The 24,278-nt window shown below is 47.5% G+C and overlaps 1 protein-coding gene across 1 annotated transcript in view; it reads left to right on the top strand.

Moving 5' to 3' along the window:
- The window catches only part of LOC149857697 (carbonic anhydrase 15-like), a 29,547-nt gene extending 6,697 nt beyond the window's left edge, over window positions 1-22,850 (top strand). Inside the window, exons 2-8 of the mRNA XM_090062729.1 lie at window positions 5,031-5,066; window positions 9,048-9,218; window positions 9,737-9,897; window positions 15,464-15,556; window positions 18,869-18,935; window positions 19,720-19,886; window positions 21,798-22,850. Of these exons, the coding sequence (XP_089918855.1) occupies window positions 5,031-5,066; window positions 9,048-9,218; window positions 9,737-9,897; window positions 15,464-15,556; window positions 18,869-18,935; window positions 19,720-19,886; window positions 21,798-22,016 (914 nt within the window). The 3' untranslated portion in view covers window positions 22,017-22,850. The remainder of the gene's footprint in view (window positions 1-5,030; window positions 5,067-9,047; window positions 9,219-9,736; window positions 9,898-15,463; window positions 15,557-18,868; window positions 18,936-19,719; window positions 19,887-21,797) is intronic.
- The last annotated feature ends 1,428 nt before the right edge of the window (window positions 22,851-24,278 follow it).

Below are 24,278 nucleotides of genomic sequence, written 5' to 3'. Positions count from 1 at the left end.
GGTTTTGAAAAGGGAGTGAACAAATAAAAGGCATATTTCCTTGGAGAGAGTCTGCTGGGGAAGAGAACAGCGAGAAACAACAATGGCCAGGACAAAAGCATGTGAAACACAATCCCCCGATTGCATGTTTCATGGGAAATGCTGGTGCAGACCACAGGCAGCTGGTTTTCAGGCCCCCCCCCCCCCCCCCAAAGCTCTGGTGTGGTAAGGAGGATGGGAGCCTAATGAACAGCTTTGGCCTCCCACCTTCCCAACTGCACTGGAGTCCCTTTCTCATATTACCTTCATGGAACAGTCCAAAGTTAGCTCACCGTGTGTTAGATAGCACTCGTTGGAAAAGGCCAACTTCACTGCACTAGGATGGCACATAGCCTGTGGTTTACTGCTTAAATGCTTGGACACTAGCATGGTAAGTGCAGTTAGCCTGTGCTAAGTATAACAACCCTTGTGAAGAATAGCAAGGCTCGCAGGGTCTCGCGTCATGAATGGAGCTGAGATGAAAGGCTGGATGGAAGAATGTGGCCAAGGCTGGCCAGCTGGTGCATGGTGAGTGCTGATTACGGTGCTTGTCATGATCATCCCCTAGTGATCATGGGCAGCTCCATCCTGTCTGTCTGTAGTTTCTCATGCTGCGAGCTGCTTGGGGCAGAAATGTTCAGTGTATGTGTGTGTAGGCATATAAATAGCTAGAACACTGAGACCTGATAAGGTCCTTTGCAGTCCATCCCTGGAGAGTGCTAAGTGTGAAACTCTTCTGAAGAAACGAGAAGGATACTGTGGATTCTGTGTCTGGAAATGTGATGGGGAAATATGTTGAAAGAAGCCAGGAGAGTACTTTTGCTGAGCTTCATCTCTGTTAAATCCACAGTAAATGCACAGAAGGGCAGGGGAGGCCAATCCGGTTAAGTAGAGATGGAAAGAGTAGGATAAGTAAGACTGAGGAGGTTAAAAACATAATAAATCTAGCGAAGGAGAGGACTGCGAGAACTGGGAAAGTAAATAATCAGGTTACAGGGATAATTAGAGGAGCAAATGCAAATATTGAATGCTGAATTGCAGAGAACATTTCAGCCTGCAGTGAAGGGCTCCTTGGATGTATTATTAATAGGCACAAGATAAAGGAAAGAATGGACTGGTAAAAAGGAAAGAGGGGATTAAAGACCAGCCAGAGAGAGGTAGGTTTTACAAGAGCTTGGTGCTGGCTTTATTGGGCTGGAAGAGGGACAGGGAAATACCTCAGAGGGGAATGGTGTTTATTGTAGCAGGATGGGAAGGTGTCACCTTCCTCCTACCATGTCTTCCACTTGTCACCCTTCACTGCCTGTCCCTGTCATCTGCCGTCTTCCACATGCAGCCTGACCCCACAGACCCTCTTCTCGTGCTTCTCCACAGCCTGTCTTCCTCCCCTCTGCCTGTCCCCTCAAAGCTGGCTCCCATCTCATCCTTAAATGCCTTTTGTTTCCCTAGCCCCTAGTGTAAGATGATTTCCCAGCCCCTGCAGCCCCGAACGCAGCACTTGAGCATTTATCCCGCTGCTGTCACCTGTCTGCCCTGGGCTGACCACATGCTCCCCAGGGTTACTCAAGCAGGGGGGCGGGGTGTCAGATTATGACCCCTGCACCATCCTCTGCAACCTCTTAATACTCCCTGGTCTGGCTGGAACAAGACGTCACAAAGGGTGGCAGAGAGGTCTGTAGGTCTGTGAGAAGTCAACCCTGGAAGGGAGCTGGGCAGAGCATTAGTTTTGACAGTCTTGAGGCCTGTCCAAGATACAGCAGCCTGGATGTGGGCTGTGACCCCCCCTGAACATGTCCCTACTGTCCAAATCTGGGTTTGGCATGTTATGAAGCACGTGGATACCACATCTCGGGAAATCCTGAGCTTTGAATGAATTGAAATGGCAGTGGGCAGCAGCAGTGGCACGTGGATTAACTGTTGGTGAAATGACTATAAACAAGGGGCTGTGTGGCCTGGTAGAGCAGTAATGAATGGCAGTCTCTAAGGCTGGTGGGAGATATCTAACTGGCTATTGCAGGAGCTGGGGTGAGGGGCGTAGGTTGGCTCAACAGCCTCTAGCAAGGTGAGGCAGAGTGGGGCAAAAGCATGTGGATGAAAATTGCAGCCAGTGATTGAGAAAAATTGCATTTGCCAGCGTGGAAAATGATAAGGGTTAGGTGGGGGGGTCATCCTGGAGCCTGGTATTTCAGAACCAATGGTATTTTAATCCATATCTCCCCTTTGAGAGCACATACAGTCAGGGAAATACAGAGCACATTTGCTAGCCAGTGACAGGTAAATGTAGGGAAGTAGCAAGCTGTGAAAGAGCAAGTTTGTCTCTGGGCTAACTTTAAATTAACCACTTTAAACAGCTCCAGTTTTCTTTATGGGAGACACTGACATTTTCAGCTGTGTGCTGTATTTTTCTTTTTGAATCCTTCAATGTCTGGTGGTTCCAGCAGGCTTTTGGGGGATGTAATCCAAACCTGAAGACCTGAGTACTGGGTCTCTGGTCATTTAGCCTTTCAACAATGCCATCTGGCAAAAAATCAATGGCATCTCCATGATTGAAATGAATTGTTTTGTTCCAATAAGCTGGGAAACTTCCCTGACCTGGCGCTTTGCTGTTAGCCTGTGTTTCCCCAGCCTGTCTGAAACTCTCTGTTGTCTCTCATTCTGCACTTAAATGGGTCAGACCAAACTTTCATGATGCATGTTTTTAGCGCCAGGCCCAAGGAATCCCTACCCTGACTGGTGCCTCTAGGCTCTACAGCCATAATACAGTGCCAGACGTGTGCTGACTGTAGCCTGGTGATGGAGCCCCTATCTTTCCTGTCCAAGAAGATGCTCAGTCAAAGAAATTTTAATAGTTTCATGTCCTGTATGCCCCTGGCATTACACCCCACTCTCTTTTGTGGAGTGCGTTGTTTACTGAACAGCTGGGTTGTACCCTGCAAGCTGGGAGCAGGCTCAGGGGTTGGACTCGCTCCTCACCACATGACCAGTATAAGGACTATGATCTGCACAAGCCCATGGTTTTATGCTGCTTCTGACCAGTGCAGGTAGATGCTTTGTGCTAGCTCTCTGCATCCAGGCAAAGTCTGTCCTTGGTGTGTTTGGAAAGGCCAGGGAGGGGGGTGAAACCTCTCCGGAGAGCTGCAACTCAGGCACGCGATTTCCTCTTGTTAACAATCACCAAGTGTATTCAAACGGCCCCTGTGCTGACATGATCGCTGCTGCTGCTTGCTCCAAACTGCCTGTGCAGCCTCCTGCTCCACCCTCCCTGATCCCATTCTCCCAAGTTGCTCATCTAATTTACCTGCTCTGGCCTTCAGCCCACAAGCTTTTCAGGGCCAGGACTGTCAATTACTATTTGTCTTGTACCACACCTAATACACCAAGGCCTCCACATGCTTGAGTCCTCTAGGGGTGACTGTAAAGTTAAGATTAAAATATAACAAAGCACCAAGCAAAATATCAACATTATTATTTAACTCATACTATGGCCATATCTAGAGGCCTAAGCAGGGACAGGTCCCCTTTGTGCTAGGGGCTGCACAGACATAATAAACGTTCAAGCGATTTAATATGACAAATGCTCTTACCAGCAGCAGAAGAGGACTGATGATGTGGCTGGATATGCAACAGTTAGTTGCTGGTTTTAGTGTCTGTTTTTCCCTTTAGCAAATATTTTGGGCACACGCAGAGCCTGCAGTACAAATGCAGCCGTTCCAGCACTATTCATAGTAATGACAGCATGTGGCATATGTTCTGTGCGAACAGAGTGATAGCGTGCATCCATGGGACACTGGATTTAATGTGTTCTGGGCTGGTTTTCAACACTCTTCCTTTTCAATTTCCTTCTCTGCTGTCGTAGGCCACCGGAGGAAGGGGCCAGGTATGTTCTTGCATGTTAGCTTTTGGGGCTATTGGAGTGGAGTGTTTTGGGGAAGTGATGGGATTGGGATGGATGGTCTCCATAGCCGTGACATACTTGGGCAAACTGGTACCAGCAGCCCTGGTATTGCTCTGGGTGCTGGGGCTTCCAACCACCTATGTAACCAGCAGGCACTTACCCAGCTAACGGTACAATGCAGTATAATGCTCACAGGACAAACCTTTGCCACGTGTAGGCCCTGTGCTTTCCTTTCCATGAGTGTTTCAATTTAAATTGATGGGCTGGCTCACACTTGTCAAGGTGAAGCACAGGTGTGTTTGCAGATCAAGGCCACACTGTCATTAGCAAGCCTCCAACTGGGGATCTCCAGCAAAAAGCCACATGTTTCACCCACAGGAGCTGCTGCTGCTCTGAGATTCGTACTTTTATCATTCTGGGTGGGACCAGCTACATGATCTCATTCACCTAAGCTCTTTGGTGTCATTTCACATGGAATGATTTATGGGAGAGGCATGGAGTTAGTGACAAAGCTGGCTTGTTGGTCTAAACATGCCACCACCACTGCTGCGCAACACTAGCATCGTCCCCCAAAGGGTCAAATATCAACAATATGGTGGTCGACTGCTGCAGAAAGGACCAGCGATGCATTTCAGTAATGGCATAAAGCAAGCAGCAATGGCTAGCAGTTAATCGGCTGAACACAAACAAGAATCCATGTTGGATAATTCCTCTGATCTCCGTCCCTGCCCTCCATCTCTGATACGTTTTGTCACAGCCATTTTGGGAAGCCCGAGTGACATCTGGGTTGGATGGTGATCCCTGTAGGGTTCTATATGAGATCCAATCTTGTTCTGGCTCTGGAGCAATTCCACTAAGATGCTTGGAGAACTGCAGGCCAGGACATGTTGCTCCTCAGTGGGCTGTCTCTTAGCATCAGGGGCATTTCCAGGCCTTTGTGTCTGATGCACATTCTTCTGCAACCACAACACTGTTGCATAGTATGATGGGGTCAGGAAAAGTTAGGCTCCAGGATCTCTTTCCCCTTACAAAAAATAAAATACAATAAAATAAAAATGGGGATTTTTCCCTGTCCTTTTTCATTCCTCCCATTCCTGAATTCTGCTCTCTTCCACAGGTCAGTGGTGCTACGATTCTCAGGATCCTAAATGCGGTGAGTCCTGAAATGGTTTACAAGCACTTGAGAGTGTGGGAGCAGTACATGTCTGAGGGCAGTGTGAGCACACAGGTTGCGTGTTCAAGGTGGGGGGATGGTGTGGATGAAGATGGTGCCACCTTTGCATGCACATGTGTAGTTGTGGAAGGCAATGGGAGTGTGACTGTGTCATAAGTGGATGAGGCGGCTGAATCTAATGTAGCTTCTCTTAGAGTGGTGCTGGGCAAATGTCAGTACATATGCTTGGGGCGTTGAGCTTAGGGTGGGCTCTCAGTACTGCTCCAAGGACAGTGACATGTTTTTTGGAGTGCAGCGAGGACATGCTGGGCTGCACCACAGTCCTCCCTAGTGCAGCTGAGAGTTGGTGTGGGCATGACTAAAAGCTTCAATCCTTTGGGGGCCACCCTCTCCCTTTAGGGGCAGGATTTTGTTGTCTAGTGTTAGCAATCTGTGGGTGCTCTGTGGGGCAGGGAAGATGCCAGGAGAGTTTCCCTGGGCAGCTGGGGACATGCATTTGAATTGGGCTTCCCTCTGCAGACAACTGTGCCTTGCAGGGGAGGGGTTCATTTGAATTGAATTGAATTCCTCTGTTTTGCTGACTAAAAGATTCAATTTAAAACATAGGAAAAGCCTACGGAGCAGCAGCATATGTCCTGTCAGTCTCTCAGCAGAGCCTGGAAGTCAGCAGCATTCTCCAGTATCCTGCTACCGGGAATGCCGATGTGGCCTGCTGAGCGCACGCTCCTCAGGCCAGCCTGTGCTCCAAAGAGCAGGTGCACATGCAAATGGGGGGTGGATAGTCATATTTTAACTGCCCAAACTACCCATATTTTTGTCACCGGAAAAAAATAACCAGTTGTTTCACCTGCACTTAAATATAGGCATGCGTATGGGTAACACCTTTCAGTAAAGGTGCATTGATAAATAGTTTATAAAGGGTTGATAAATGATTAATAACTAGTATAATGAATGGCTAATTCACTGTCAGAATCCAACAGATCCACAGGGCGTTTATAGCCATGGCTTATCACTGTTAACAATGCATCAGAATAATGCATTGGTAAGCACTGATAGCTGATGCATTGATAAAGGGTACTGAGACATGCTCCTGAGGTGGGTTGATTAGTTATTAATCCTTTATAAGGCATGTATAAAGCCTCACCTCAGTATGCATTTAATCAATTTAAGTTCCAACAGTGAGAGAGAGTTTATATCCAGTATTCAGCTTATACAGGTGGCTGACATTTCTGAGGCCTTACAAAGGCATTCTGTTCCTAATATACTTCCAAGGTATTTTGTCTCATGTATGGGTGCTACTGAAAAACCCACTACTGTATTTGAAGCTCGCAGTTCGGATGTGGAACTTGGCTGCTGGAAGGAATTGCTTGAAGGGCGCATGAGGGAGCCAGCCTATGTACACCTGGCTAGAAAGCTGGTCGCAGCTTACTAAATAAAGAGCCAGCTTAATTTTACAAGCATGGAATCCATTCACACTACTTATGCCTGCTGGCTAATAAAACATGGTGTCAGTGGTTCATTTATTGAGACCTGCAGCAAGGGTTGGAGTGTGATTAACAAGCAAAGAAACAGAGCAAGTAAGCAGGCTGGAGGGAGCCAGACCACGTGGAATGAAGGACTTCCAGATGAAAAGCCTTCCAAAAGCGTGGACGTGCTGACAGCAAGAATGGAGAACAATGCAGAACAAATGATGAAAGATAAAAGCAAGATGCTGAAGGCAGTTATTTTTCCTTTTTCACTGGGGAAAGAAGGATGAGAACTGAGTGTGAGGACCTATTGCCAAGAATAAAGATCTGAACACTGAAACTACCCAGAGTGGTGTTCGAGTGCTGTGCTCCTAGAGAGGGTAAGACTCTGGACAGCGACTTTTTTCAGAACTCTGGAACCCGCCCGCTGCTGCGGAGCCGCGCTGGTAGGACACGCGCAGAGCCGGCCTCAGGGGTGGGTGATGGGGGTGACCGCCCAGGGCCCTGTGGTCAGAGGGTGCCACATACAGACACGTGCACACACAGCAGCTCCCAGCCCCCAAGCCAGTGGTGGTGCTGCGGGCAGAGGCATGGGGCACAGTTTGGCAGGGAAGCAGTGCCCAGCCCACCCCCTGCTTCCAGCTGCTTTTCAGGAGGAGCTGGGGTGGGCAGTGTGGGCTTCTGCCTCCTCACCAGACTGCGCTGTGTGCCCCTGCCCGTCTGCCTCTGCTTGCAGCAATGCCACTGACTTGGGGGGGGGAAAGGGCAGGGGGGCACCAAAGTACAAGTTTGCTCGGGCACGATTTTCCCTTAGGCTGGCTCTGGATACATGATTGCAGCTGACCAGACAGTTGCGAGAAGAAAGATCTGACCTTAGAGAAATGCCTCCAAATAGCAAGGCCAGCTGAGCTGGGCAGGGAAAGGATGCAAATAATACTGATGACTAGTGTGGGATAAATACACGGGCTCCAAATAAGGGGACCCAAGAAGCAAGACAGAATTTCTGAGGACTCGGGCATCGCGGTCTAATGTATATGTTGCGGAAAGCAGCATGAAAGGCAGAAAGAAACATGTCTGTCTATGAACAGCAGTGCAAGTTCACGAAGGAGAACCACTTTGGCCCCAGTGCTGTGGAAAAGCATAGCAGTGTAGGTAGGTGCTGAGGATTGTGATGGGAGGGCATCAACCCCACATAGGCATAGAAAGGAGTAAAGGGACCCTGGGGACTAGATTAACTTCAGCTGGAAAGGGGGTATGGCCAAGTTGAAGCAACAATTCAAAAGCACGGGTGCAGTGCAGGCAGAGGAAGGGTGGAAGTTGTCTCCTGGGAGGAAGTGCTAGACAAGGAGAGGAGGACAGTGGCACAGTGAGAAAGAGAAGAGGAAGCCGCCAGCCCAGCAGTGTGGGAGGGCTTGGTCCAAAACTCTGTGTGTTGGAGGTGGGGACTGAGAGGAAGTCCCAGAGGGGCTGAAGACTTTGTGTTTGCATCCGTTTTGATGTGAGAGAAGCACGCTGTTTGGAACCGGGACGATGCCCGTACCCTGGGGGTGGCAGGACACTAAGGGGGGCGATAGCAGGGGCAGGCTCTGTATGCAGGAGACTGAGAAAGCACCATTCCCTGTGGGGAAACATTCCTCTTTCTCTAGGGCACCTCAGAAACCAATCCCATGGGGTGCCAGGTGGGCTCTGGGAAAGAAACAGGCCCAATGGTGGACTGGAAACCTGTACAGGACACTGCGCAAGGGGAGGCTTGCAGGGATTTGAGTCAAATGCCCGGCAGGGGGAAAGCCCTTCTGCGATGAGGGAGAGGAGTGCTGCAGGGAGAGATGGAGGCAGCCCAGGAGTTTTGAAAGCCTGAGGATGAGGGCAGGTGGGAGAGCACTGCTTCTCCACGGGACGCATGGGGAGTGGAGGGAGAACAAGAAACCCGGCTTTGAGAGCAGAAACTTGGAGTGCAAGCAGAGCCTGTCCTTCAGAGGTGATTATGCTAGCAAGGAAAGAGGGACCTGCCTGTCAGGCTAAATATAGGTCCTATCCCTGGGAGGGAATCCTACTGAATTATGAATGAGGCTTGAAAAAGCCCCTGCTCATCAATATTAAGGACGGTTGGCTGAGCACGAGGGCATCTCCTGTTAGGAAGGGGAGCGTGGCAGAAGCGGTGTGGGAAAGCTAATGAAAGTGTTGGCATGAGCTGCATCCTTTTGTGGCCAGAGAGAGCTTTGCAGAGAGCCGCGGGACTGTCTGTGATGTGCAAGTCCTGGCAGAGGTGCAGCTCGGACCCTCGTTGGCTTGTGTAAATCGGGGAAGTGAGGAGCCCCTGGCAGTGCGCAAACCAAGCTCTGTTTAAATGTGTGTGTGAATGCAGCACTCCACTGGTCCTTCTGAGGAGGGCCTCTCCAGGGAGGTGAATGGCACCTTTTGGAGCTTGTCCCCCTGTGCACAGTGGGAAGGAGATCCTAGGCACTCACCACCCCCTCCCTCCGTCTGTCTGCAGGCCCCGGCCACTGGAAAGATTTCAAAGCGACCTGTGGGGGAGATAACCAGTCACCCATTAACATCGACAGGCGCAGGCTCCTGAGAGACAGCAACCTAGGAGATATCCTCTTTGAGGGCTATGACCAGGCCCCTCCAGGCAAGTGGAGGCTCACGAACGACGGACACACAGGTGGGCAAGGGTGCCAGGGCCCTCGTCTCTCTTCCTCTTCTGCTCTTATGTCTCTGTTTTTAAGTGGACATACACTGGGCTTGGTTAATCGGCTTCTCTCCTCTTTGTTTTCGCTCAGTGGTGATGCCGACGATGACTTATCGTTGGTACTGCTCCTGCGGTTAGGGGGCACCCATCCTGGGCTCAGACCCCATGTGCTAGGGGTGTACTGAGTTAGAGCAAAAGGATGCCTCCTATGCCAAGGAGCTGACAGACTTGCATTTGGCTCTGTTACTGGCAATGGGTTATGGTCGAAGAAACAGTCTAGTGGTTTCCCTAGAAATATGTCGAGTGTAGAGACATGAGCTGGGTGGGCCTGCCTCTTTCTTACAAGCTTGTCCATGGTCGTATGCTCATTTCTGTGTGCCTCCGGTCACCTGTTTTGCCTACGCAGGAGGCATCTGATGCCTTTTGGGAGGCTTGCAGGGAGATGGGGAGTATGGACCCCTCTGTGACCCTGTGCTTTGATCTGTTTGCAGTGATGATGATCCTGGAAGGAGAATCCATGATGGAACATATCAATATCACCAGTGGGGGCTTGCCTGACAAGTACCGAGCCCTGCAGTTCCACTTCCACTGGGGAAGCCTCATGGGGAACGGCTCAGAGCACACCATCGATGGACACCAGTACCCCATGGAGGTACATGCATGAAGTGACCCCGCTTCTACTTCCATAGCAGGGAATGGGGATGGTGCCTTGAATAATTATTTGTTAAGATTATGATCATAAGAACTCAGAGAAATGGGTGCGTATGTTGGAATCAGGCTACAATAGTTTGAACTAGGGCTGTCACTTAATCGTGATTAATGCTTGCAATTAACATGTTAATTTGATTCTGTATTAATTTTTTTAACATGGGTTAATTGTTGTTGGTGATGGGGGTGGGGGGAAGATGCTCCCACTGCTTTCCCCTTGCTGCTGAGTGCTTGCCTGAGCTGCTGGGGGAAAAACGTCCTCTCTCCCCGGCCCCGCGTGCGCACACACACGTGCACACAGTCAAGCAGGGTCCTGGGAGCAGACTTAGCAGCTGGATGCATGTAAGTGTATGGGGAGGACAGGGGTTGGAGGGCCAGGTCTTGGGGACTGTCTAGGGTTTGTGTACATCCAAAAATATTTATAAGAAATTGAGATTCTATTATTGTTAAACTGCACAATGAAAATTGCGATTAATCTCAACTTTTTTAAAATCTCGCGATTATGATTTAATTTTATTAATCGTTTGACAGCCCTAGTTTGAACTCAAATATCTGCATATTTTTGCATGCAAGTTCATGAGAGCTAGTGAGAGAGCATTTTCTTTTCTCTTGGAAGAAAAATTTGATGAAAATGGAAGAAAGAAATTAGCTTCAACTTTTCAGTGGAATAACCAGAAACTAAATATTTTTCTTTCGAAATGCTGCCACCATGACTCCTGGGAAGGGTAGTTTGGATGCCCTGTGTTCCTGTTCTCCTTGAGAGACTGGGCTTTTTGCTTACACTGCAATTCCCATGGTGCAACATGGTGTCCCCTCTTGGCAAAGAGATACCTGGTATCACAGTAGAAGCCTGGCTGCAGTGCATTGTGGGATATGCAGGCCGGCTGGGGAGAGCAGAAATTGGTTGCACCTTCTGTACGTGTTGTTTGTATATGGAGGCAAATGTAGCGCAAAGTGAAATGCAGCATGAACAAACCAACCTGGGGGGACCATGCAAAGAGGAGATATTTTTCCAGGTACTCACATACCAACGTTGGCAGTCTGGCAGCAAGCAAAAAGAAAAGGAGGCTCTCACTGATGAAAAGCAGTTCAATATAGTTGGCATTACTGAAGCAGTGTGGTCAGTATGATGTGCATTTTTGTAATGTTGAAGTTTCTGGTTATAACTAGCTTAGGAAGAACAGCATGGCTAAAAGCTTTTGGGGGAAGAGCACTCTACATTAAACACAGTGAGACCTATATTCAAGTTACCAATAAATCAGAACCACGCATTCATGAATGCATATGAATCTATGGGCTAACCAGCAAAGCCCTGGAGGGGACTACAGGTAGGGGATCTATTACAGACTAGTGAATCAAAGCAGAGAATTTGCTTCTTAAGCACCAGTCTGTAATGTATGGAAAGAAAAATAGTGGTGTTATGGGGGATGTTAATTTGGGAGACATCTGCTGAGGGTGTTGTGCATCATGCAGTAAAACACCATTAGAGCTAAAAATTATGGATGATAATTTTCTTGCACAAAATGTATTGCAGCCACTTGTAGGTAACACTGTTTTGGACCTCATTATGAGGACTAAATATGAATTTATCACTGAACTAGTTGGCTAGGGACTAATGATTATGACCTGATTACAATCAATATAGGCAAGCAGTTCCAATCAGAATTTATATGTCTGGTGCTTCAAATGGGCTAATTTCTCAAAATGAAGGAAAATTTATGAGCTAAAATGAAGAGGCAACATTTGGACAAAAAACTATGAAAACTTCAACGTTCTTTAAGAAGAGTTTATTAGCTGGCCAAAAACCTCAGGTCCACGAACAAGAAAAAAGACAAGTCTGGCAAATAAATAAATATGTATATATAATGTGTGTATGTATCTATGCATGCATGTATGTATGTGTGTGTGCGTGCATGTGTATATGTATGTATAACAAATGTAATACAAGGGGAAATATAAATGGGAAATTTTTGAACTGTAGAAAACTGATAAGGGAAGCTAAAGGTGCCAGGGGAAACCATGGTTGGCGGGACTAAGGATAATAAAGAGATTTTAAGAAACAAAACAACTTTTAACAGTGACATAGGATGATTACTAGAAGAAGAAGATTCAATTGCTAATGATGATGCAGAAGAGTCTGTCTGGTTCTAGCCCGACTTAGCCAAGCTAATTAGCTTGCATCTAGTGCTGTGCTTGGAAGGCTATACTGCTTTTGTAGCCCATCCAGAGTTAGCTTGAATAACTCTGCATGGTGTTGACAAAGTCTTCATATGGCTACGTAGTGCAGGCAATGCCGATCAGAGTTACCCGAGCTAGCTCTACATATGCTGCCTCCTAAACCAGAAGCAACATAGCCATATTAGCACAGGGCCAGCAACATACTACTAGGCTCTGGTTCTCAGCAAAGAAAGCAGAGCAGCTGTACGGTAGTAGTTCTAGTTTTGTTTCAGAGCTAGCATGTCTCAAAAGGGTGCTGCAGGAAAAACTGTGGGCATCTAAGGCCCTAGCCCCTCCTGCACCTGTCCTTGGTAACTAGTAGGGTTTCACCTGGATCAGTATAAGGTCAGATACTGTTCAACATTTTCATCAGTGGCTGAAGAATCCCTGCAAATGACCCAAGGATATGTGGACTAGTGTTAAGGGACTGTATCCTGGGAAGCTGTGACTGAAAAGGATTTGGGGGTCAGAGTATCCATGAAGCTTCCCAGGGGCTCTTAGTGGGATGCTGTAGTATAAAGGGAAGTGTAAAAAGGGGAGTGGATCAGGGGCAGATCTGCAATGCTAGTAATACTGATACTGCCCATGTTTTCAAGGGATGGTGAAAAATTGGAGAGGATGAGGAAAAGAAGCACAAAAAAAGTTTGAGGAGAATATGCCATACAGTGAAAGACTTGGATAGCTCCACCTGTTCATCTCGGGGGTGATGCAGCTATGAAGGATAAGCAGCGTCACAAGGAGAAAACATGACATAACTCTTAAATCTGGCAAAGGAAGGAATAGCTCTCAATGTCTTTTATTGACAGCTGGATGGCTTTCTGGGGGCTGAGCATAGCCAAACATAAGCTGTGGGGCTCTGCACAGGTAAGATGTAGAGGTAAGATGCTCTGCCTAACATTGGAGGTCAGACTAGCTGATTCAGTGGTCTTTCACTTGGTCCGAAGCTTCCTGATTCAGGGAATTGCAGCATATCCATTGGGATATGCTGCTTCCTGCCAGAACCTGTATTCTGAATGGGCACCTGGCCACGCTGCTAGGAGTATGGTTCATGTGAGCATTCAGAATATTTTAAAATCGTGCTCTTTTTAAGAACTATGACTTTTTAGCTCACCTCGTAGTTCTGAATAGGGAAAAGCCATCAGATGACAAATGTTCCACCCACGCAGTGATTTGTCTGACTTCTTCCTAAGGCTTTAGCATATGGGAATGTCTGAGTTTATGCTCATCACTTTTCAGCGAGTGACTTGACTATTTAGCTTCCCGAGACCTGCAGATCTGAGTCTGGCATAGTCCAGCTAGCTTTTTGTCTGTTGATGATGGTGCTGCAAAGGTGCGTTGGGAAACAGAGCACTGCTTATGTGTAATGGGTTTGATGGCACTGCTGCCCATGTGTGCTGGTGACAAGCAGAATACCAGTTACGAAGTAAAGGACATTGGAGTTGGCCTTCCAAGCCAGTGGTCCCATCTCTTAGTCGTTGCAGAGGTATTGACATCTCAGTAGAATAAAGGATTCCCCCCATATTCTTGGTTCCAAATTGCTGCACACCAGGTGTGCTGTCTATATGGAAAGCATCTGCATTTCCACACCCTGCATGGCACATGCGCGTGTATATGTATACGTATATATGTGTGTGTGTGTGTGTATATATATATATATATGTATGTATTTTGCCACATGCTTTGAGATCTTCCTAGATCAGAGGTTGTCGTACCCCAGGGGGTACTTGAGAAGGCCCTAGGGCAGGGGCGGGCAGTTATTTTGGGTGGGGGGCTGCTTACTGAGTTTTGGCAAGCCATTGAGGGCTGCATGACAGGCAGATTAATATTAATTTTCTAAATTTTTTTAGGGGGCTGCAGGCTGGATAGAATGGCTTGGTGGGCCACATCTGGCCCACGGGCCATGTTTTGCCCACCCTACCCTACGGGGCACGTGCAGGTGGGTGGGGTGGAGCACTGCCGCACACCATCCCGCGCTGCCTGCCTGGCCATTGCAGGAGGCAGGGGAAACTTGCACACGGTGGCTGCCACTGCTCCACATTTGGCCTCATGCCACCCCTCCCCCCCACGTCCAGCCGCCAGGAGTACACTGATCCAAAAAGGTTGAAAACCCCTGTCCTCGATGAAAGCCATTTCAAGTGCATTTAAAATATTTATTATGTTGCAGACAGCATGGTGCAAAAGAGGTTGACTGTGCATAGCAGCATTGTGGTAGCAGATGCTAACACATAGTATCAGTATTTGAAACTGAGATTGCTCACCCACTTTTCTCTCCTTCTGTTCTTCAAAGGACGCTCTTTTTGGGCAGCACTTTGGGTTCTCCCAAGCTGCAGATTTAGATGTCTTGGGCTTGGGCCCCAGGGAATACAATTTAGCCTGATTGGCCTTCTACAAACCACCAGGGATCCAGTGGATTACTTAGAAGGAGGGTATTTGTGTTCTGGATATGGGTATTCATCTCAGGTGGCCAGGCTGTGTCTATGACTGTGTGTGGGTATGTATTGGTAGAGTATGTAACCAGGGAGGGTAGATACCTACCATATATTTACTTGCATGATAGCCATGCTTGCTCATGTTCTAGTCACACCCAAATAACTTACCAAATTTCTAAAGAACAGATTCAAAAGACAGATCTTGAATCTGTTCTTTAGAAATTTGGTAAGTTATTTGGGGAAATCCATGCCGCAGGGCGCAATTAGCGTCACTCTTCATTCAGTCTTGCTTGTGAGATTGAGCAAGATGGAGAGGTACAGGTGGCTGTTGGAACAGAGAATTACAACTATCTTTGGGTGCCTATGCTTCCTCAGTCTCATTTCAGCGTGACTGCATGCTAGCTTTTAGTGGCAACCTTTCAGGAAATAAAAACCGTAGCTATTAAGTGAGTAAATATGATGTCTAGTGTCTGAGAGGTTTGCCATAGTCTCTGCCTGTTTTCAGAAGAAGTGCAATTTTAATGGAGTCTTAAAATACCCTAACATGCTTTTACACCCCTCTGGCATTGTACAGAAACCTCACTGTGAGTGTAACTGTAATATATACCCTGGTAATGCCCTGTTGTGCACCTGAGTAGGGCACAGGCCCCTTGTGTAAGTAAGAATCAGGCCCATGAGTGTCAGGCACATGCAGAGAATCCCACTAACATTGAGGAGCTATGTGCCGTCCTCCAGAAATTGCCCTGGAAACAGAGCTGCAGGTCTGCTCACCACTAGCACAGCTGATGGCTAATTCTCGCAGCCAGTCTTGGCAGTGGTCCCCGAGGCAGGTTTCACCATTGTTATGTGTTTCTTCCTCTCTAGATGCACATTGTCCACATGAATGTCAAATACAAATCTATCACTGAAGCAAAGGGGCACCCGAATGGGCTGGCTGTTCTGAGCTTTTTGTTCAAGGTAAGTCACACGATGGTTCTGCCATGGGTTTGTTTGCTCTTTCACTGCATGCCAGCTTCCCTTTTGGGGGTTTGACCTGGAGCCTCAAGTCTTTTGAGTAATCCCATGGATGTGCTGGAGGGTTATCTGTAAGCAAAGCCCTTCAAAAGCAGAAAATCCTCCCTTGAGATCCCACCTACTTTTGTATTTCAGGGCACCATGTTAGCAACATCATGGTCATCAGTCTAGACTGAGCTCCTCTACAACCACTAGAGACAGACTGCTGAGCAGTGCAGGGCACTACTGGGGCAGCATAAGAAAATTTGGGTTGCCATTACCTAGATGGCATCTGTTCTGGGTCTCTGTGGTGCTGCCAGTCCATCATTCTAAACAGCAAGAGCTTTACTCTCAAAGGGAAAAGGGACCTACAGAAATAACATTGGTCTTTGTCTCTGGTGCCCATGTGGACATTTGCAGCCTAGCTGCTGTGGTGTCAGTTCAGGTGTCCTGGGAGTTCCCAGATCACAGACCATGTTGCCTCAAGACCCAAGAAACATCTATATGGTCTGTTAACTCTTTGCTTAATTTTAATCATGATTAATGGTCTAATCTCTGCTTAACATGTCAGCTCACCATGTGACAGCACAGAAGCAGAGCAAAATAGAGCCACAATCTCTCTGCCAATAGTTACTTTGGTCCCTCTGCTTCCCTGAAAGGATTACATTACATGAAGCTGTAACTAATTTTTTTTTTTAGTTGCATAAACACACATTTCTTGAGAAGGACCCTGGAGTCCCTTTTATTCTTAACTCTACAGCCTGTACCCTCCCTGCTGTTCCTCCATCTTGATGCTACTATCATGCCACTGTCTGATCTAAATGTAGCCAAGTTTTCATTTCACTTAGGCTAGGAGCAGACGTTGAATTTATTCCTGGATATGTTGTCCCAGAACTAATGTATCCTAGGACTGGCATGTCCATGCATCACTCTTCTAATTAGGGTTTAGCAGGGGGCTAAATGCAGTGCCGCTTTTCTGCCATTGAGTTGATGATGCAATCCTGGGATAACAATAAAGATGTACTTTGCAGTATCCCAGGTTAAACTGTTACTACATCTAATCTGGGAAACTTTTTTAGGATTTTATCCCTGGACAATGGGGTTGGATGTCTGTGTAACTGCACTGTGTCCCAGGATGAAATGGTTTATCCTGGGATAAATGCAATGTCTGCGTGCAGCTTTAGATGTCAGCCTTTCCTGAGGGCTACTCTCTTATGCATTCCAGTGGCCAGGGCAGTGGCTGTGTGGGGAGTTGGAGATTTCCAGTCCCTTTCTGGCTGGCATTGCAGCTCCAAAGAGCCACTTGCTCTTTGCTTTTTGAAGTGCTTGAAATGGGAAAAAACCGTAGAAATTCAGAAAGTAGAATGAGGTCATGGTGCTAGAGGACCCCTACTTATGATTTTCTTCTGGAAAGAATAGATGTGAACCACTCGCTTCTTCAGGCTCTGGAGTGCCTGAGGACATTTTGGGAGCTTGCTTATCTGAGTGCTGACCTTACTGAGTTCAGGACCATTAACTGCATATGTTTTATTTTTCCACATACAGAGAGTAACAACCTATGTGCAGCCTGAATGCCTAATGCTTAAACCTGCATTTCTATAATGCTTTCTATCCAAGGGTGTCAAAGTACTTGCAAATGCTAGTTCAACAAAACCCCTGCCCTGTGATGAAGGGGGATTATTTTCCAGTTTTCCAGACTATTTTCCAGTCAGGTAAAATTGGAGGCAAAAATGTGGGTTGGGATTTGCCCAGGGTCCCCTAATTAATCAGTGGCAGAGCCAGAAATAGGGCTAGACTCATCATAAAACCATGAGACCCATCCTTCCCCCCAGGCTTGCTGGCTTAGCTGTGAGCCCAAGGCATTTGCCTGGGGAGCATGTTGATTTGAAAGAGAAGCGGTTAGTGTGGTCCAGCCAGCCCTTCCTCTCACAACACTGCTAACCCATGAGCCAGGCAGGCAACACAGTGCAGCATGTCAGCATGAGGACTGTCCCTAGACATTTCAAAGAAGTTTACTGAGAGAGGATGGTGACTTGGATACTCCCTTGCATGTGAGGGCAAGACTGCCCCTCCTAGCCCCCAAGGAACGTCTTGACACCCTGAGGTTACTAAGGGGCTCCTAATCCCATTGTCGCCTTGCCTGCACTCCAGCACAATGCACCGAAACTGGAATTTTCCCGCGTTAAGCTGTCACGCTAAAGCAAATCAACTCTCTGAGATTTAAAGGGAAAAAAAAATTCTGCTATTCCCTGGGGGTAGCACAGGGCAGTTTTGATTGGCAGCTTAAGTAAATGGCATTCAGCACAGTTTTAGAAATGAAATTGCCAACCTGGCTTTGAATAGCACCTCTTTCCCTTGCAGAATAGCAGCTTGGCATTCACCTCTTTTGAGAGAACAGAAGCAAAACTCACAATAGACTTGTAAGGACAGTGTTAATGTGGCCTAACCTAAGCACTGAGTGTCATTGCTCATCAAGGAGCTCCAGGCTTTTTAAATAAGGGCTGGGATGTTCATTCAATGCCCAGCCAAAGTCCCAACTCTGGAGGTACATTCTGTCTCTTAAAAGTGCCTGTAGTGTCAGTGGGACGTGCTATTCACTGCTGTGCAGTGCAGGTATATGTTGCTGAGTGGTGGGCACATTCACCCAATGGGAGGCTGCATTTCAGTGATGGGTGAACATATTTCACTCATGATGCACTGGCCAGGAACTTTTTGGTAATTTGCCATTGAGAATTTAAAATATTATTCAAAATAATGATTTGCCATTGAGAACTTACGATAAGTTACAGTGAGACTTTCCATGCGAATGTTCCAGCTTTGATGCAATGTTAGTTGGGAAAGAGTCAGAGAGAGAGAAAAAACATAGCCAATAACCAGGTGCTCAAGGGGCTCACTTATGTCTTCTACACCTAGGATGACTGCCTAGGTGGGACTTGTAGCTATTCTGTGATCTCTCTTGAAAAGGTCTTAATTTTTTTTCCCCAGTGAAAAATACCCAAGACTGCATGGACATCTCAGACCATTTTGCAGGGTGGGTAAACCATCCCCACGGGACTTGGGGACCCTTTGGGATTCTCTCTATAAAAGTCTTTGTCATTGCTTGAAGTGAAGCAGCAGAGCTTGTGCAGAGGCTTCCTGCCACCCAGCACTCTCTAAAAGAGCTGCAGATGCTTTGGGAGTCAGGGCTGTGCCCTCTCCTGTTCTTGGACCACGGTGACAGGGTCCTGGAGACTCATCCTGCCTGCTCACTCGCTTTCCCTCTTTAATGCTTGGCAGGCATCGGACACTGATAACTCCAATTACAACACAATTGTGGCTGGCCTGAAGAACATTTCTCGTGAAGGTGAGCACTCCTGCCAAGGCAAGTTGAACAGAGATTGGGAGGGGAGCCCAGATGCAGGAGAAGATGAGGAGCAGCAGGATCACTGATTTCTGATTTTAAGGACTTTCAGTTGGGTTCTGCGTGCCAGTGGAAGTGGGTAATTCCCGTGGGATCAGCACAGCATGGGACACAGGCATGGTAGAAACATCAAGCTATCTGGCCTGCTCCCTGCCCAATGCAAAAACAGTCTGCTGTGTACGGCTGTTGTCGTGAGCTAGTGGCACTGGGCTCCCTTGTGCAGCCTCCAGAGGCACCTTGGGACTGTCTGTGTCCGATATGTGGCCATTGGACATTGTGTACGTGTCCTCAGGCTAGGGAGAGGGGATTAGTAAAGTGTGTTGGCTGAGAGGCCCTGTCCTGCTGCACGTTTTGCTGGATCTGTTGACTGGCTGACAGTACGGGCTGTTGGCCTGGGCAGAGCCAGTTGGAGCTGAGGTGCTGCGGTTGCACTTCATACTCTACTGGCAGATGGGGTGGGAGAGGATCGGGGGGTGGGGGGTGTTGTAGGGCAGTGCCTTCCATAACATCAAAAATGTCAGGCCAGGACTTCAGGGAATCGGCTGTTTTCAGTCTAATGTTTGCTTACTGTGAAGTGTTCTTTAAAGCAGTGCTGAAGCAGTGAAACAAGGGGCACCCGGGAACTGTGTGGTGGAGGTGGTGTAATGAGTGGGTCCCTCCTGTCAGCTGGGAGTCCCCCAGGGAGCCCACGTATATTTATGATGACTGTGCCTTTCTGTCTCTCAAGGGGATTTTGTGGACTTGTCATCTACGTTTTGCTTGGATAACCTTCTCCCCGACACAGCCCAGCTCTCCAAGTACTACCGCTACAAGGGCTCCCTGACCACACCTGACTGCTCTGAAGTTGTCATCTGGACGGTGTTTGAGGAGCCCATCCTTATCAGCCAGTCTCAGGTAAGGGTTCAGATCAGCTCTGCTTCCTGAGACTGCACCCCTCTACCCTTGCCTGGGTGAGTCTTGAAGGTCTTCTGTATCCAGAAGCCTAGCTCACAGCAGCAAGTTCAGGGAGCAGATGATCCTGTGCAAATAGTCTCTTCTTTAGGCAGGACTGCCCAGTCCTATCCAGGAGCAGCCACTAGAAGGTGCCCTGGGCATGCCAAGTGAGCCCGGAAAATAGTGTCAGGTAGACATGCTCCAAAGGGCAACAGCCAGCATCCAAACCCCAGGGGCTGTGCAAGTCTGCTTTGGTGGGTCGCATCTTGCCACGCTCTGTTCTAGACCTGGACTGAGGGAAATAGGAGCCCTCAGCTCTGGGAATATTTTGAGTATAAAAATACCAAGCTTTCCCTGCTTTGATTAGTAAACAAGCATCATTTGTAGTTCAGTGAGCATTGGGCACTCACCAGGTGCATGTTGTGCCTCCCTCAGTACCTGACCTAGAGGAGATGACTCTCAGCTAGAGCCTTTGGTAGATGCTGTTGCTTGAGCCTCTACAGCTTGAGGTTTCTTGGTAGACCCTCGGTGTTGGCCAAAATGGCAGTTGCCACCCTGTTCCCTATGGATGTGTTTTCAAAGAAGGTAAACTGGAGCTGAGTTCTCCTTCTGCTTCTACGGACCTCCGTTGGAGCTCGCCCCCCGCTAGAGCTCTGTCTGCTACGCGCCAGGCCAGGCTTAGCAGAACCCAGCTGCCCAAACCGAGTGTAAAGTGGAGCGGGTCCTGGAGATGCCATTACTCTCGCAGCTGTGTTAGTCACAACAGGAGTGGAAACAATCTCCTGTGACTCAGGCAACTCATTTTCTTTTTGTTTTATTTCTTTAGACTTTAATAATAGTGTAACAGATATCACCTGAAGAAAAAGCCCTAGGCATACTGACTATTAACTACTTTTGCAGCAATTAAATAATGAAACCGTGACCACCTGGCATCAATAAGGGCTCATATATGCAATGTGTACATGCGCTCTTACCCAGAGCCTGCTGGCAGCATTCAGCAATCAGAAGCAGCAGCAAATTAACTCAGTAAATCAAAACGGCAGAGAAACTCCTCTGTGTTGGCACATTCCCTCCAGGAGTTTTCCTTCAGCCTTTTTTACACTCTCAAGTCATATCTAGTAACTTGGGGATCCGCTAGTGGGCAGTTCCTGGAAAGAGGCAGCATTTGCCAACGGTGTTGTTCGGAAACAAGAGCTCCTCCGCTTCTGCCCTGCATGTACTGTTGTGCTGCACAAAGGCAGCATCTCCCATGGTTTCCATGTACACAGCTGGTTCCTGATTGCAGGAGGACAGTGCACAGGCGGGTGGAGTCCTCTTCCCCCCGCTCAGAGCTGCCGAGTAAAGTCTGCTTCGTTGAGGGAATCCCAGCTTGGCCGGCCGTCAGCGTTCAAAAAATAGTCAGCTCTCGAAAAAATTATTCAATTGGCTTTAAAATAATAGAATTGTTCCAAAAAAAAAAAAGGTGGCCTTTTTTGTTGTTGTCTGGCTTCTGAATATCCATGGGCCTTTGAGGTCGGTTTCCAAGCTTTACTGTACTATGGTGAGGGCTACTGAGGTGAAACTTTCTATGTTGTTTTAATGGAAGCTGAGGTTCTCACATCATCCCTGTGGTGAAAATCTGGCAACACCAAGTCATGGGGAATGCCTGGGATGGGTGTCTGTGTTCACATACATGTGTTCACATAGGCCTCATTTCAGCAGAGGGGTTCAGCCAGTCCTTAATGTTAAGCCCATCTCTGTTTTGGAAAGTGTTGTGCGTCTAATGAAGAGCAAGAGCTTAAGATCTTGGCTAAGTCAGGGTTCTGAAATGTGTTTTTGACGGAGCATAAATCAGTGACTTGAGATCTCTTCCTCTCTCTTTCTTGGCTGCAGCTAAATGCATTTGTGACCACAGTTCACTTCCCGGCCACTGGCTCAACTCTCCTGAAAATGACCAACAACTTCCGATCCCCACAGCCGCTCAAGAATCGCAAAGTCTACGCATCCAGAGACGCCACAATCAGCCACAGTCCCAAGTGCAGTCCCAGCATCCATTTTCTCCTCCCTCCACTCTTGGCTCTTCTGATTGACCAATTCTCAGGCCCCTCCTAAACTCGACCTCTTCTTGCTCCCAACCCGTTGCCCTTTGCCACCAGTGATTCACGATAATTTTATTATGTCTTCATACCAGTGCTGCTACACAGTCGTCATTTTTTAGCCACAGACCTGAAAACAATGATGTAATTAGGGATAAATTAGCAAGGTGAAGGAAGAGAAATGCTCATTGCTAGTTAAAATCTAAAACATTAAAACATACAAGACTTCCCTCCCTGCTTCATTTGAAACCCGTAGACTCCTCACGTGCTTAAAGTTAAGCATGTGCTTTGCAGAATTGGAGCCTAAAAACAAATCACAGGATAGTTAGAAAGGGGACCTCCTTGGTTTTACCAGCTGCAGTGTATTTGGGATGACTGACAGTATGACATGGAGCACTTTCTATCTGAATGCAAGTTAGCCATGTCTAAATTATGTATGAATGAAACTGTAATAAATCCAGGGTTCTTACATTTTGGATGTGAATCCTCTGCCTTTTTGTTTCTATTTCTTTTTAATATTGTGCTTGTATCTATGGCATTTTGCAAAGGGGATAAAAATGGATGTTTGCCCTTTTGGTCTCAATGGTTAGGAGACATCCAGGAGTTTGCAGGGTTGCATCCATTAGGATGAGGAGTCAGTTACATGAATTGGGTATACACCTGGTGTCATCTTGTTATTTCCAGATAATGTGCCCAAAGCCCAGTTTCTGTGAAGACTGGAGAAAGCTGCTTGCAGTGAGCTCTGTGCCCAAGCATCTCTGATTATCTGCTTTCTCACAGAATCATGCTCACAACTGCTTCTTCCCAGCTGTCACACACAGGCAGCAAACCCAATAAACTTATGTGTGTAACCAGGGAAAATCTTTGCCACTCCTTTGCTCTGGTCGTCTGTATTTTTTCTAGGTTGGTTGGTGGGCTTGTTTCCCCCTCATTAACTTCACTCTTTCTAGCCTAGACTCTATTGATTTATCTAGTCTGGATGTGGGCCACTTAGGGAACTAGAGAAATTATCCACCTCAGCTGCATGAAACTGTCCCAATTTCAAGACATGGAGTGGAGGGTTATCTGCTCCTGGTTATTCCTTTTTGAAAGGCATCTTATAATGAGAACGTAACATTGGTGGAACTGAGAAGTTTCTCGCAGGACAGGATTGAAGAAAAGTGTGTGTGTGGGGGGGGCGGGTCTGCAGCTTCTTTACATTGTTCCACTATGGGGTTCGTACTGGCTGTGTAACTACCCCGTGCTGGCTGGGCTAAATGCTCATTTTGGGTGATAAAAGAACAGGCTCTGTGTTTTAGAGGCTGGCTTCCCTTCCTGTTTACACCAACTCCATTGATTTTCTTAAAGTCGCTCCTGGTTTATAAAAACGTGAGGGGCAGGAGAACCAAACCTTTTAGTGTCCCATAAAGGCACTGCTGGTCGGATAAGCATGTTGTCCATTCAGCCTCCTCCTTGTCTTTACCTTCTTCTGAGGACTTTAGGGATAACATTGCTACAGAGTGAATGATTTGTTGGGTCAGAAGAGCGCTAATAAATTGATGGCTCTTTAAAGAGAACTAATTTTAGGCTGAAAGTGACTGAAATGCAATAAAACAGTGACTGCAAAAATAGATCTTGCTGCTAGATCTATTCTTTCCTCCCCTGCCATCCTTTATCTCTGAGAGCAAGGAAGGGGCAAAGCCAAGGTGAAGGCAAATGGGATTGTTCATAATTGATGTGCTGAAGTTTCGGGCTCTCTTCCAGCAGCTTCCTGAGAAGGGGAGCAATGAAAAGGAAAAGAGGAATGAATGGCTATCCTGTTGATTTCTTCATTTCTTCTGCTCAGTGATCATGTCGTAGTGTTGCAAGCTGCCTAACAGCTGCTGAGCTTCACCCCAGAGGTGGCTGTATGTACCTCCGACACAGTTCATAGATCAATTTGTTGGCTTTCCAGAAGTGTCTTGAGGATCCGTTAGGATGGAAGGGGCCAAGAGAGATTTCTAAAGGTCCCTAAGGGTTCCCAAAAATTTTCATTGGGCTTCTAAATCCCTGAACCTCTTCTCAAAGGCACAGCCACTAAACATCAGACGATCAATGTTCCTGGGGCTCTTGATATTCTCAAGATCCTCGTCTTTCATGTCCCCCCTAAAATGTAAATGTCAGTTGTGTTTGAGCAGGAGCACACTGCTGAGTTAAAAACCCTTCGTTCCTTGAACGTCGCATGGGGAGAGGGATGTGGGGGCAGGACCCACGCTGCCGAGGTGCTGAGCTCTTTTGCAAAGAGCAAACCTGATCCTGG

Source organism: Crocodylus siamensis, chromosome 9 (genome assembly GCF_052110815.1).
Source record: "Crocodylus siamensis isolate JL-2025a chromosome 9, ASM5211081v1, whole genome shotgun sequence".
NCBI classification, from domain to species: domain Eukaryota; kingdom Metazoa; phylum Chordata; order Crocodylia; family Crocodylidae; genus Crocodylus; species Crocodylus siamensis.
Note: the sequence above shows the minus strand (reverse complement) of the source record. Positions and strands in the feature narration are given on the sequence as shown.